General features: G+C 40.9%; 1 protein-coding gene across 2 annotated transcripts in view; it reads left to right on the forward strand.

Annotated features, from left to right (window-relative positions):
• The window catches only part of unc5cb (unc-5 netrin receptor Cb), a 104,380-nt gene that overhangs the window by 72,971 nt on the left and 16,628 nt on the right, over positions 1-14,781 (forward strand). For both annotated transcript variants that reach the window (XM_063890326.1, XM_063890327.1), the window contains exons 5-7: positions 9,576-9,756; positions 11,372-11,539; positions 11,809-11,973. In XM_063890326.1, coding sequence (XP_063746396.1) covers positions 9,576-9,756; positions 11,372-11,539; positions 11,809-11,973 — 514 coding nt within the window. The remainder of the gene's footprint in view (positions 1-9,575; positions 9,757-11,371; positions 11,540-11,808; positions 11,974-14,781) is intronic.

Raw genomic sequence — 14,781 nt, forward strand, 5'->3', positions numbered from 1 at the left:
TGGAGTGGCCTAGCCAGTCTCCAGATCTCAACCCCATGGAAAATCTTTGGAGGGAGTTGAAAGTCTGTGTTGCCCAGCGACAGCCCCAAAACATCACTGCTTTAGAGGAGATCTGCATGGAGGAATGGGCCAAGATACCAGCAACAGTGTGTGAAAACCTTGTGAAGACTTACAGAAAACGTTTGACCTCTGTCATTGCCAACAAAGGGTATATAACAAAGTATTGAGATGAGCTTTTGTTATTGACCAAATACTTATTTTCCACAATAATTTGAAAATAAATTCTTTAAAAATCAGACAATGTGATTTTTCCTCATTCTGTCTCTCATAGTTGAGGTATACCTATGATAAAAATTACAGGCCTCTCTCATCTTTTTAAATGGGAGAACTTGCACAATTGGTGGCTGACTAAATACTTTTTTGCCCCACTGTATTTGAGTGCAGTCAAGGAGAATCGGTGATGTTTTGAATATAAAGCCATCTATTCAACAAATGTGAACAACATTTAGGATATAATGTGTGGCAATTCACTTCTTAAAAAAGAAACTTAGATGGATGGATTGTATGAATGGATTAAAATTCTCCCTGCCTGTCCATATTCTCACTGAGAGCAATGATTGTTTTCTCTGTTTACTTTTCCTTCTATGATCAAGTTGGATTGTGTGTGTATACATAGGAACTTTTTCAGCTCCTTTAATTACCCATACTTACCTCATGGCTACAAAAGACAACAGTTCCTTTGCAAAACTTGTTTTTCCTCTTTTTTTCTGAGCTCATACCCAGCTGCCTCAGTGGAAAAAAAAGGACAAAACTGAATGCTGCTTTTTCATCTGTGTTTGTCAGGCCTTTTCTCACACATGCCTGCAGTAGAGAAAGCTTAGGAAAAAGCAGATGGGCTAAGTCTGTGGTTACATATGAATCTGTAGAAATGTGTAGCAGTCATTGAGAAGGGAAAATCTGTCATATTTCACCCTCTCTGAGACAAAAAATAATATAGAGGGGATGAGAGAGGCTGAAAGCAGAGGGAGAGGAGCTGTTGAGGTTTGTCGGGGTTGGATCCAGTGGGTTGTTGTCAGGCCTCCAGTGGGCTGACAGTCCGCTCTGTGGTTTCTTTACAGGCTTTGCCTAGCGAGGGAGAGGCTGGCAGGATGGTAGGCTGTGGGTGAGCCATAAACCCGTACTCTTACTGCGCTTTTGTAAAATCACGTGGAGTGGATGTGATGGACATTGTGCTGTGTGGCAGGGTTCAACATTTCTTAAAGAAGCCAAGCAGCAAACACACTAGTCACATTTCAGCATTTCCACACGGATGTTCACATGTTAGAGCACCAGCAAGGGCATTGTATGCTCAATGCAACTGAGCACTGACAATCTATTTGTCTATACTTTCTAGTATATAGTTTTGTTGTGGCTAACTCCCCGGCAAAACTATATTTGCTGATGATGACCTGAAAGTTGACCCAGGCTTTTTTTGCCTTTTATAAACTTAAAAGTTTCATAAGAAAAATCTCTCACTTTATGTTTATATACAATGAAGGATTTTCCTTTTTGATGGTATTGAAATGACATTGTACTATAGAAATAGTGTCCAAGCTAACAATATAATGGACTATTCATTGCTTGCTCCGGCACTTTGGGGTTGTTAATACTTTTACTTCAGTTTTAATAAAGATCACTTACTTGTTGAAATATGCTTTAATGCCACATTTATGCAGCTGTTTTAGATGATGAGTATGCAAAATAACTCACCCACACACACGCAAACTCCCACAGTGCTAAGAAGCCCATGTTCTGGAGAATCAAAGTTAGTCAATCACAATTAGTTTTGATTTCAGATTACAAAGTGGAACTGCGCTATTTGATGTTATCCAGTGTCAGACTTGTCTTCCTACTTTTCAGATGATTTACATTATAGGTTTTCATGATGGTTTACCACAGTAATGACGTTCTGTGATTCTATTTAAGTGGTTTTGAGTCTTTGTTAGCTTTTTGGAGCAGCTTTTGCACTGAAATCTAAACATTATGCTGAATAGTCATGATTGTTTTGTGATGATGCAGCAGTGTTTTCTTACAGAAGTAATGAAAGAGTTCCATTTAGACATCTTAGAGGTTTTCCTATTAGGAGTCTGAAATATCCTGGCCCTTATTTTTGACAGGTTATTCCCACTTGATACATTGATTTTCTGGTGTGTAGATACTCCCTGAGACGTGGAATACACACAAACACACACACTCCTGCACACACAGACACTAAGAAAACAAGCAGCCTGCATTTATTTTGGCTCTCCTTGAGACCGTTACCAATGGAACTTCGGTCTCTGCCGCTCCAATGACTGAAATACTGAGAGTGAGGTTTCATAAATAGCACAAGGATTCAGTCATCTGAACATCTTCTAGGGTCTGAATACTTTAGACACTCGCCAGACTCCCTAAAACTCATTGTTACACTTTTCCATTGCCATGAATATTTGATAAATGCGAAATGAATAGCAGAAGGAAAATGTAACTGTTGAGACTACAGGAGGATAGGAGAGGGAGTGATTTGGCAGAAAAGGCTTAGTTTCTGTGTTACGTGGTCTCAGTTGCTGCCCATATATAGAGTAATAAAGGTAAAGATGGGAATGGAAGACTTTTCATCTGGCCAACACGGCTCATTCTCTTTGAATACCTCCATGAAGGTCTTTCATCAACATCTTAAGGGCCTCTACAGAAATAAAAGTGGCCTCTTTTCATACTTGAGAACATGTGGCAGGCTCATAAAATTGACTTAAATCTCCTTTTGTGGAAAGAAATGTGCTTATTGTTCCTTCCTCTTTTCTTCTCCCATGCCCTCCATCTCCATCTCCACTTCAGTGCACTTGTCACAGCCCCGAGAGAAAGACAAGGGTTCAGAGGTGATGCAGCACCGCAAGCTGCTGAGCCTGTTTCCATGGAAGCAGGATTTTAATTCAGGCATCTCCTCAGTCAGCCGAGGTCCTGCCGTGTTATCATGGGTAACAAGTCATTGATGCTCTGCAGGGAAGAGGCCCTGCTGCTATGATTAAGTCCAATGGCTCTACTGAGAAGAAAGCCAAGAAACACAAAGATCTTTCCTTCACACTCCCTCATACAGAGAGGTGAGAAAACTAAGTCCGATTAATTTAGACAGCTGGGACAGGAGCCAGCACGCAATTCAACGGTTTCACATGCAGTACTTTGAATCCATAGGGAAAGCTGATTTTGCAATTACGCTCAAAGATTATTTTCTCACTTTTTGTTATTGACTTAATGTGTCGATTATGACCATTAAGTGTTTTGTTATATAATCTGATCTGGCAGGAATATCTTGACTGTGGAGCATTATGGAGATCCTGCATCTAACTTGACCACACATCAGACCATGTAAATGTCAGTGATTACTGTTGATTTTAGGTCCAGTTCCACTTAACAGGCGCAGTGAAGGCATAGCGCAAGCTGCAGCCCGTGAGGTCACCTTGTCAAAAAATAACTGAGTGCTTCCTCCTAGTTGAAATGCTGGAGTGTAGTTATGAGAGGGGCCAGGAATGTCAAGAGTAACAACACTTCAGTGCCCAGTGAAACAGGAAGTGCATTTTCATTAAGGTTACCCAGGGGAGAGAAAGTATCAGGAGGCCAGACCAAATCCCTCTGGAAACCAACCCAAAGATTGCCCTTCAGGCACTCACCTGTCAATCACTGCAGTTTCCTCCTGTGATTTACTCTATTAGCCAAACATGTGTGAGCTGTGTACGTCACTGCCCTTCCTACTGTTATCTCTAGTGGGTCGGGCCTTGACAAACATTCACATGCAGTTTCTTTCTGTGCAGATCTATCTCATCAGACCACCTATTACAAAAAGGAGAGAATATTATTATTATAGGACAGAGGCAAGAAGCACTGTTTAGGGCTCTGGAAGGATGCAAAAATGTTAACCTATACAAGAAATCAAAACCAAAAAACGATACCACAACGACAAAAGCATACAAGACCAACTAATGTCCGGAAATCCACCTCCCAGTTTTCATGTTTTGATGCACAATTTTCTTTATTTAGTCACAAATAATGAAATAAAATGTGAAAGATCTAAATTGTCTAAGCAACCATGAATCGCAGGGAAGGTGAATTGCTCAATGTAAGGTGGTATTTTAATTTATTGATGTGAATCGGTTCAAGTATTTTAATTCATACTCCTGAGGGTTGCATTGTATTCTAAGAGAGTTCTGACCTCTCTCAGTGCACAAAAACCCTCTCCATTGGGGGAGTAATCTATTGAGCTTTTTTAAAAGGCGAGAGGAAACTCTGGGAGACCAAGGACTCCGAATATACAGAATGAATCACACAGTTCTTCAGATGGCAAAGCTGCAACCTTAGTAATCATTTTGACTAGTTTATTATTTGATATTTCTCATTTCTCTGTGTTCGTACTTCTCTGCAGCCAGCTACTAATTGTCCACCCACACTGGAGTTTATAGGTTTTGGCTTAACAAACTATGTTCAATATATTGGTGAAATCTTGTCACATCATCGTGATCTAAATATAATCAACTGTTTTGTGGACCAAGGATGAATTATATACCAAAGATTAAACAAAAACTTTGAATGCCTCCAAAAAGGAGGAGACAAAGAGAGTGGTAAAAACATAAACTCCCCCAACTTTATGTCACTTGCGCTGTAGGCAGTGAGTCATTCTAGGAATCATATTTTAAGAGGCACGTGCAAGAGAAGATGCGAGGTACAGGTTGCAGCTGTGAGGTGTCTGGCTGTCTTTAGAGCTAGTTTAAGAAATGACTCTTCTCCTTCAGCAGACTGTGGAGAGCTCTAGGCAGGACTGAGCTGGAGGGTGTCATTACTCCTGGCTCAAGTCTCAGCGATCCATCCTCTGCATGGACACCTCAACCACTCCAACTCCACTCCTGTTACCTAATCTCACCGTCTACGCCCAACCCCCAACCCATTTCACCGCCTCCACATCCACCCTCACAAACACACACACAGCCAAAGATGCAAGCAAGAATTACAGGCAGGCATAGACACAAACAGTCTTCTCCATCACACCTCGAGATATCACACCTTGATTGTGCGTTTCAGCTTCTTAATATTTATACAGCTCACATTTCCATTATTGTCATGCAGGCAGATGCCGAGCATATGGCTTGTTGTCTCGTAGTGAATGATTGAATAATCAGTTTGTAACCTTTTGTGGCTCCCTCTCCAGGTGTGTCATTCAAGCCTGCGGCGGATATATCCTGTGAAAAAAGGCAAATGAATAAATTACATTGCTTGGATAGTTAGACTTCATGCGGAGGAGCAGTACAGCTCATAATGACTTCTCTGTAGAGGAGTCTCATGCATTTCTGTGGAACATGCTTTTCACACCCCTCTCCACCCCCACACTCTGCTGTACCATCTATTTCTGACAACAGCGATGAGTAATGAATGGTTATGCCTTGCACTGGTTCTTAACAAGTGAGTGGATTGTATACAGTGCGTTCTGTATATTGGGGTAATTGGTGTTGTGCTGGCACACCCTGGCAGTGCACAGAAACCTGTCCACTGGATGGTTACAGCCCGGTCTGCAGCCTGCCATGTTTGCTAGTGGATGTGCGTCATAATCCGTCACTTGGATGAGGATGTGGACCATCATATAGGCTCCCTCAGAGAAGCTGAAGACTAAATGTGAATGACTCTTCTTTCTAAATCAAGTGCATCCCATTTAAGAAACTGTCACATTATAGAGCACCTTAGATAGATCCCTTTTTTTAATGTTTATTATTAAATACCATCCGATGGTGTGATTCCTCCAGAGCTCCAGATGATAAAGCAGCCTGCTTTCAGTCGGATGTCTTTCTTCTTTGTTTACCTCTCAATTAAGTCTTTAACCTTTCCCAAAAATTCAATGTTGTTTACCTCTTCAAAACCTTTCTTTGTAACGATTTTCTCCACTCCCGTCTTTATTCTGGGGTGTTTCTTCTCGCCTCCTCGTGATGATGTATCATATTTGTTTTGGCACACTAGTGACCGTCATCCTACTGATAGTACACCTGCTTTCCTTCTCACTACTCAATCTGCTCTATTCAGTTTTGTGCCTACCTGTCTGGCTTTTTATCTGACTTTCTCTCTAGGTTTAAGTTTTCTCTTACTGTCTTTCTCTTTTACTTGGCTGTCTCCCTCCACACAGTAAGACTCCCTCTCTTTATGACAGCTGACATGTGGCAATTTCCCTTGGTTAATGACAAGAAATGTGCCAATTACCTCTCCGGATGTTTCATTGCCAATCAGACACTAACGAGCTGCGAGTATCTGTGTGTGTGTATTTGCATTTGTGTGCAAGTTTGTGTCTGTGTGTGCATGTTTGAGCCTGTTGGCATGAGAGGAAGTTGGACGAATGCCATGAGATGTAGTCTTCTGCAAAATTTTCATCATTTGAAATCTTTTCAGTGTGGTGTAGATATTGGCTTACCTTTTCATCTCTGGTTTTATTAATGAGTCCTAATTATAGTCGGTACAGAATAAATGATGGGTGAACTGTTGCTCACTTTTGCTCTCTCACACACACATTCCCCCTTCTGACATGAGTTTGTACCACTTCCTATCCCTCGTCACTCCGTCTTCCTCCCACCCTTCCGTCTGCGCTGAAAAGCTCTTTTGTTCAATTTTTAATTACCTTCTCATATAAAAGTGCTCTTGACATCTGAACGCAGCACGTTTGGAGAGGCTGCCTCTATGATTGGTGAAAAATTGGATAACCACCTCTTTGTATCAGCTGTCAATCTCTTTTCACAGAAAATACCTTTGACTTAGTAATGCCCTTTGCTCCGCACACGCTGAAAAGAGCTCTCAATAATCAAATATTAATGATGTCAACAAAACCCATTGTTAGTCTTGTTTCCCTCATCTTTTTTAGTTTTATTAGAATTGCGCTCCCCCACTTTTCATCTTGACATAGGGAACAAAAGACACTAAATGACAAAATGGGATCACTGTCAAATCTTTGTTATCTATCCATCCATCCATCCATCCAGCCATCCAGCCATCTATCCATCTATCCATCCATCCAATTTGTATAATGTATTCAATATTTCATATGAATAGGGAAATTCTTTCACTGAATAACACACAAACCTCAATAACCCTTATACCATGATTACGTTGCATTGACTATAATTGCTATAGCCTTCCTGTAATCTGAAAAAATGGAGGTGTAATTGTGAATAATTGCTTTGATCACAGTGATTACTGAAACATACTGTATTGCTCTGTTATTTACCTTATGTGTAATGTAATGTGTGAATGAATAAAATACAGTTTATTAAGGGAGGATCTTTCTGAAAGATATTTTCAGTGTTCAGACCCCAGGGAGAAAATGCCACCTGAAGCTACAGCTCAGTGTTACTAAATCTAATAGGGCTCCTCTCCTGAAAGTCATGACAGATGTCTGACTGCCACTTTAGCACATGTCAAGGCACATTTGTCGCACTACAATAAAAACAGAAGCCAACATAATAGCAAAATAATGCAATGCCTAATTATATACAGCTTTGATATATGGAGAGGCTTTGCTATTAAGTCCTGGAGTAACCATTACAAAAATGCTCTGAGATTAAACACATAATGAAGCAGATAAACATCTCTTTCCCTAGTGGACACAAGACAGAGGGGCTGCTCGCTTTAAGATAAAGTTTGGTAAATAAGGATGTCTGAAGAATGAAATCTTTCATTGCAAAAAAGAAAAAAAGTTTAAGATCTCAAGAGGGTTTTGTAAGGAGGTGCATCAAAACTGAATAGAAAGTCAAATTATGGGAGCTTTCGATGTAAAAAAGAAAAGGATTTGAAACATTTACAATAATGTAAATACACAATTTAACCCAATGCGTATCATAGGTTTAGTCATTAAATGCAGAAACGTTACATATTACTTCCATAAAATAACAAAACATATTAAAAACTCACAGAATGTATGACAATCATACAATTATAAACATAGTTGGTTTGTACCTTTGGTCACCTATCATACAGCAATTGTTATTGACTTTTTGGTAATAAAGCTAATTTAATCATATAGTTGTACATTTAAATAAATTAGCGCCAATAGAAACACCTGGTCTTTTTCTGTAAGAGTTGCACATAATGCTGTTGCATCATGTTGAGGAATAAAGATGATGTCTAATAACGGTCTCTGAGTGAGTGACAGATGTAATGCATACATCCGAGCTCATGCTGCTTTATTGCATGGTGAGTGCGAGGTTTAATTTAAGCTAGTGGATGTTTTCCGTGAATCCCATCTTTTCCGGCTCCATGAGATTACATCAGCTAATACATGTGTATGGAGGAAAACCAATCATAAGCACCAAATCTGCAGAGAATATACACCGCGGTGCTTACATAGGTTTACTGTATAGGTCACCTGATATTGAGTTTAAATCCAGTGTGGGTTAAGATGTCAGTTTGTCCTGGGAATAGGTGTTTAATGAACTGCTCTATGTTAGTGTTATTATATGCGTTCAATTGTAGAAACGTCAGAAAATATAGGTATGAAATAATTGTGTGGTATTAAAAATAGTTTCTTCTCAGCTTCTCCAATGTTTTCCCACTGGATCAGAGAGCAGGCAGCTGATGTGTGACTCTGATGGTGTCTTTGATATTTGTCATCTCAAACAAACACAGATACTGTGGAGCTGGTGATGCATGTAACTCAGTGCATGTCAAAATCAGCCCATCTCTCCCTTTGAGAAAGTTCTGACAATGCTGGTCTTACAATATGCCCAATATGTTTTACATCTCGACTCCACTACATGCTGTTTCTGTGTTTTTTTATCTAACAGTGAGCCTGCACACCGCTTTGTCTCGGCAGGCCTTATTTCAGCTCATTGTCCCACTTTATTTTGAGATACTTTATCTTCCATGAGAAAGACCCTTTATAAACATTCCTACTTATCTTTGCCTGTACTGCTCCTTAGGGTCTTATCTCTTATCAGGCCCTGCTCCTCATGGGATATCACAATACACAGGAAGCTAGCGTTTTGCCAGAACTTCCCACCACTGGACAGCTCCTTTGAAGAAAACCAGAGAACCAGCAAATATGTGTGTGGCTGCAATGTGACACAGCACTGTTATTCTTTTCCAAACCTTCTAAACCTTTACACCTTTTGAAGAGAAAAAAACGGTTGTAATTTACAGCAAAAATAAAGGCTCCTTGTTCTGTGATAGCGCCTGGAGTTCGATATTTGTATCATTAGAGAAATGAAGTTCATAAGAAAAGGTCAAAGAACCTCTCAGTTCCAGGAATTGGACTGTCTAGTAAGGCTGCTGCTTCTGTGGTGTTTTGTTCTAGAGGGGAATAAAAAGAACATGATAGCCATTGACTTTTTGTAGCAGGAACTCAGAGACATAAATGCTCTAATCCTGGCACTCACTGCTACTTGATAGTTTAAGCGGAGACAAGGAAATCATAGCTGTTTAAACACTTTGCTGGGATTTTTTTTAATGAGGTCAACATGTCATATTACATCTACTGTTTAAAATACTTGAGTTGTCTGTCTTTTCTCTTTTTTCATGTTCTGCTCTCTTTTTATTCTTAGGTGGAGTGGTTAAAGAACGAGGAAGTTATTGATCCTGCAGATGACCGAAACTTCTACATCACTATCGACCACAACCTGATCATCAAACAGGCCCGCCTTTCTGATACTGCCAACTACACTTGTGTTGCTAAGAACATCGTGGCCAAGAGACGCAGCACCACTGCCACAGTTATCGTCTATGGTATGAACTACTAACTTAACATAGAAGACCAGTCAATGAGATTAAAAAAAACACTCTTCTTCCTTAGGGATTAGTAAAGTCAGACACTACTGCACAGGAAAAATGTTGAATAACTATAAAAAGGCACCTCAACTCAAATGCAACTTTTAAATTCACTCTGCATAAAGCAAATCCCTCTTTCTCCCGCGGCATGTAACATTTTCTCATTTTGTTTCTGCCGGAAGGTGTGCAAGGGATGGAAGATTAGTCATTTTCTGATCTGTAAGCGAGGTGCTGATGTGGCTGAGCCATACTTAAAGGGACCCCCACTGTGGTTTCACACAGACTCACCCTCTGTTTCCCTAACATCAGCTAACATGACTGTTATTGTGCAGCGTGGAACTTTAATGCTGGCTGGAGGCAGTGCATAGTAAAGAGTGAAGCGGTGTTGCATGTGAATCAGTACACACATGAGACACAAGAGTGAACAGATGCTTGAAACTGATACATTCACCAGGGTTAAGTTTCAGATCTATAATTTTCTCATTGCTTTTCGCCGCTGTCTCATGAACATTGAGAACAATGTGGCTGGTGGGGATCAATGTAAGGGCGTTGTACAAACACAAATTGTAAATCCAAGAAACCCGATTTCAGGGACAAGGGTCGCTGTCTGTGCAAGGCTTTTCTGTCACTTACGGTTTCTGTTAGGACTAAGTGGCGAAAGACTGCTTTGAAGTCTGCTCATCCTTAAGAGTACAACCAGCCACTGTGTCTGTAAGTTCTGTCTGCTTTTAAAAAAACAACAACAATGGGGTACTTGTTCTTTATGCACAGTTGTGCTGTATATGAAAGTACATCTCTACATCGATAAAGCAGCATGAGAAACCCTAAGGATAAGGCAGAGTTGTATCTGATTTTACCGATGAAAAAGTGAGAAAGACAGGCAATCTGTTTTTAGCCCAGTGGTTTCCAGCTCAAACCTACTACAAGGACACTGGAAACAGGAGCGCAAGCTGGCAGCCAAGGAGAAAAAGAGGGAGAGAGGAGATAGATCCATAATCCACGGAGGAAAGAGAGCAGACAGTACAGAAATGTGGGGCTTTGGCAGTGTTCCTCTAGAGTCCAATATTTTGGGCTTCACTCATAAGCATGTCACATTTGAAAGTTGGAGGCTCCAAGGGGCCCAGTTCCACCATCTCAAATGCCACAGACTTGTTCTCAGCCATAAGCCCTGGTGTCACTCTGCACTGGATTTAGTCGCTGACAGAGATGGATGAGAGAGGGAAGGGAGGCATTAGGAGGAATCAGTGAATGGAAAATGTCGCTATCTGACCAGAATTTACTGTCTGACTGCGTGGCAAAGTAACAGCCTAAGATATCAGGGTCAAATACACAACAGCTCTGTATACTGTTTACCTTTTACAGTGGGCCATGCAATTGTTTGTCCCTCAGTGCTTTTTACTAAGCATTCCTGATTTTGTCTCTAAAAAACAATGTATTTTATTTATTTATGCATGTTATTGGTTTTGTGTCCTTTTTTTCCAACTTTTAAATTCTTTTTTAAAATGTAACTTAAATTTAAGAACGATGTGGGAACAAGTAGCGTTTTAACATGTTTTATTTCTATGTTTTCCAGTGAATGGTGGATGGTCTACATGGACAGAGTGGTCAGTGTGTAACAGCCGCTGTGGCCGGGGTTACCAGAAACGCACACGCAGCTGTACCAACCCAGCCCCGCTCAACGGCGGCGCCATCTGTGAAGGGCAAGGCATCCAGAAGCTGGCATGCAATCCTCTCTGTCCAGGTATGGCGTCAAATTGCAATACACCCACTTAGTAGTGGGAGGAAAGGGTATAGGTGCAGAAAAACGAAGAAAAAAAAACGTTAAATATGATACAACTCTGTTTGCATTTTTCGCTCTGTATGTGCCTCCACCCTTACGTGTTTGTCTCTCTCCCACATATCTCTCGCTGTCTCAATCACGTATTCACTCACCCACACATGCACTCGTTTCTCTTCATCTTCTCATCGTCCCCCCCCTCCCCCCTGTCTGTCCTGTCTGTTGTGTGGTAGTGGATGGCCTATGGACAGAGTGGAGTAAGTGGTCCACCTGTGGGACAGAGTGCACCCACTGGAGGAGGAGAGAATGCGGCGCTCCAGCACCCAAAAACGGGGGGAAGGACTGTGAGGGCATGGTGCTCCAGTCCAAGAACTGCACCGATGGGATGTGCATGCAGAGTGAGTACCCGACAAATCCTCTGCTACTCTCTCTGACCTGCCAGCCAGAGACATTTCTTCACCCTTTGACCATGAGTTTCACCCGGCACGCTGTGTTTCACTCCCCCGCATTACACTCTCACCCTGTCTCTCACTCCCTCTGTTTCAATTCACTCATACATAAACAATAAGACATGCTAAAATGCCTTTCTCCCTGTCTTCTGCACTCCATCTCCTTATTTGCCTGTTCTTAACACACAAAAGATGTTGGATCAAAGTGACATTAAAGCAGAAACCCTGGCACATCTTTTCTCTCTGCTGCAAATTAAGTATATGTTTTAAAAAAAAAGAATTGGCCACATGGGGAAGTGCTTTAAGTAATTATTCTTGTCCAAGGCTAAGCATTTGGGAGTTGTTTTTAAAATAATAAAAAGTGATTATATTGTAATTGCATAAGGGGATAACATTTACCAGGCTGCTTTGATTATTACCTTCATTTAAAAAGTGCTTATTCCTCAGGTAAGGTGAGAGGGAACATGAGTGTAGACTTCCTTTTCCTGAAATGGCAAATACATGTGTTGGAAAGTAAGCCACTATTGTACATTATAATCTAGTCTTACAGTGTTTTTAAAGTGAAAAAAAGGACTCAAGGATGCAAATACATTTATTTCTCATAAACAACAATTCTTTAATTGCTTTTCCTGTTCTGTTGCAAACAGAAAAGGCTGATGTCAGTTTGTGGTTCAGCCAGATATTTTTCTGCAGGCAGCAAATTGTTTTCTGCTTGTCCTTTTGCCAGCAAGTTAAAAACAGTCGTGCAGTTTAGTCGAGCCAACAATCCAGCTGCCTCTCCATTATAAAACATTCACGGCTTTGAGTCATCATGCATTTTCTCTGATGCGCACGTGTGTGTTTACCGTGTGTTGTAAAGCTACAGGGTAACCTGTCTGATACCTTGAACTCCGAGAAACATGATGGGAAGAAAATAGCTGGAGATACTGCGCAGTAACTTAGTTAAACTCTGTGTCTATTTTAATAAAGATCTTCCCCTATAAACATCTCTGAAGGTGTTAGAGCCACTCAGTGTCACAGATGCCTCCGTCATGTGTATAATCTACTACAGATGGTGAATGTGACACTATAATATAACAGAGGCTTATGGATATCTAAAATTTGATACAGCTGGCCGGTACTGTTTGCATCTGATCTGAGATTTCGCTGCACTATAGGGTATTAAACCTCTACCTGCAATACGGCATCGACATTATAGGTTACGGATTACATTATATTGTCGTTCAATATGCTTCTTTCGATGGATCTGTATGTCTCTGTTCAAAGTAAATGAATACTGTTTGCCGTATGTATGAAGGACTGACGGGAAACTCAGTGATTTAATTTAACATCCGCATCAGAGGAATTTTATAGCCAGGCTCATATGTCTATAGTGTATAGAAACTTCAGGGAGCAATCTGAAAAATAACGCCCTGCTATTTGTGTTATTCATCTTATTTTGCTTCTCTCTGCGGCACAACATATGTTCAACCTACACTACCCTGCTTTAGAAGCATTAGTTCTTGGTAGATTGATGGCTATTTTGCAAAGAATATAAGGCCATAATGATATAGATTTAGGATCATCCCAGGAATTGATTTTTTTGGAAGCTAAGAGGGTGAAGCCACTTATGTCAATGCTAATGACCATTTCCACTAGCATTTAGGAGAACGGCCCATTATCTAAAAGCTCACATTATGGCAAATATGATTGGGAATGGAGGTTGCATGCAATCTGAACTCACCTCAGACCGCTGATCTGCTCCCTCCAGTGCAGGGCTGGGATCCCAGCAAACACGTGTCTGTGGATTCCATTGCAGCTTGATCTTATTTTCTGTTGTTTGAATTTATTTAAATCATTTCAATTGCAATCCATCGCAGAAATCTGGCAAAGGAATTTGATACAACCAAAGGTGGAAATAGAATTCCTGATGCTGAGCCTCCAACGCTGCAAAAAACACAACTGACCCGAGTCAAAATGGAGAGAGTTGTGTTATAATTAACTTTGCTGCTTGTTTATCACATTTAGACTGCCGGAGAGTTTGGGGTTTGGAGTTAACAAAGTTACATGTCTACAAATTGATCCATAGAAGTTGCACTCTGCCTCTCCCAAACTCTAACACAGGGGTATAGTTTTCACAGTTCACTGAGGCTGACCTGTCTCCATCTCTGTTTTGTACTCCCCCCTGTGGTGTACCTTCGTTGATTCCCAATGTTGTTCTCCAGGTCTAGGGTAACGCTGCAGTCAGACATGACTTTTTCTTGACATATTGATGTAGGGAGGGGGAGCCTGTACTTCAGCAAGGGCAAATGCTTTATTTCTATCAAACACCAGCCACTGGGAAATCATTACCCGGAGGATCGCTTCAGCCATTCAGGAACATGAGGTTATTAACAATATACTGGATGTTTTAATTAAATGTAAATATCTTTGGTGCATAATCATTGATTTCAGAAAATGTAGATTCTCCACCAACAAGTAGAAGGACAAAAAGCGAACCTTAGCTATTCTAACAATGACATCATCTTTGCCAGACGACAGTATCCTCCTCTGAGGTTGGAAGCCTGCCACATTGGAGTAAGTAATGGCTGAAACACAGACAGTGATTTCCTGTACCATGACCCCCCCTTCCTCTCCAGCACTATGTTGTCAGTAAGGAATAATCTTTGTCTCCCTGGGACTTTGAGGTTTCCCCTTGGAGCCCACCCACCGAAGCATGCTTTTCTCAGGCTATACTGTAGTCTGAAGAATGAATAGAAACTCTAGAGGATGGGTTCA

The sequence above is a fragment of the Eleginops maclovinus genome, chromosome 8 (genome assembly GCF_036324505.1).
Source record: "Eleginops maclovinus isolate JMC-PN-2008 ecotype Puerto Natales chromosome 8, JC_Emac_rtc_rv5, whole genome shotgun sequence".
NCBI classification, from domain to species: Eukaryota; Metazoa; Chordata; class Actinopteri; order Perciformes; family Eleginopidae; genus Eleginops; species Eleginops maclovinus.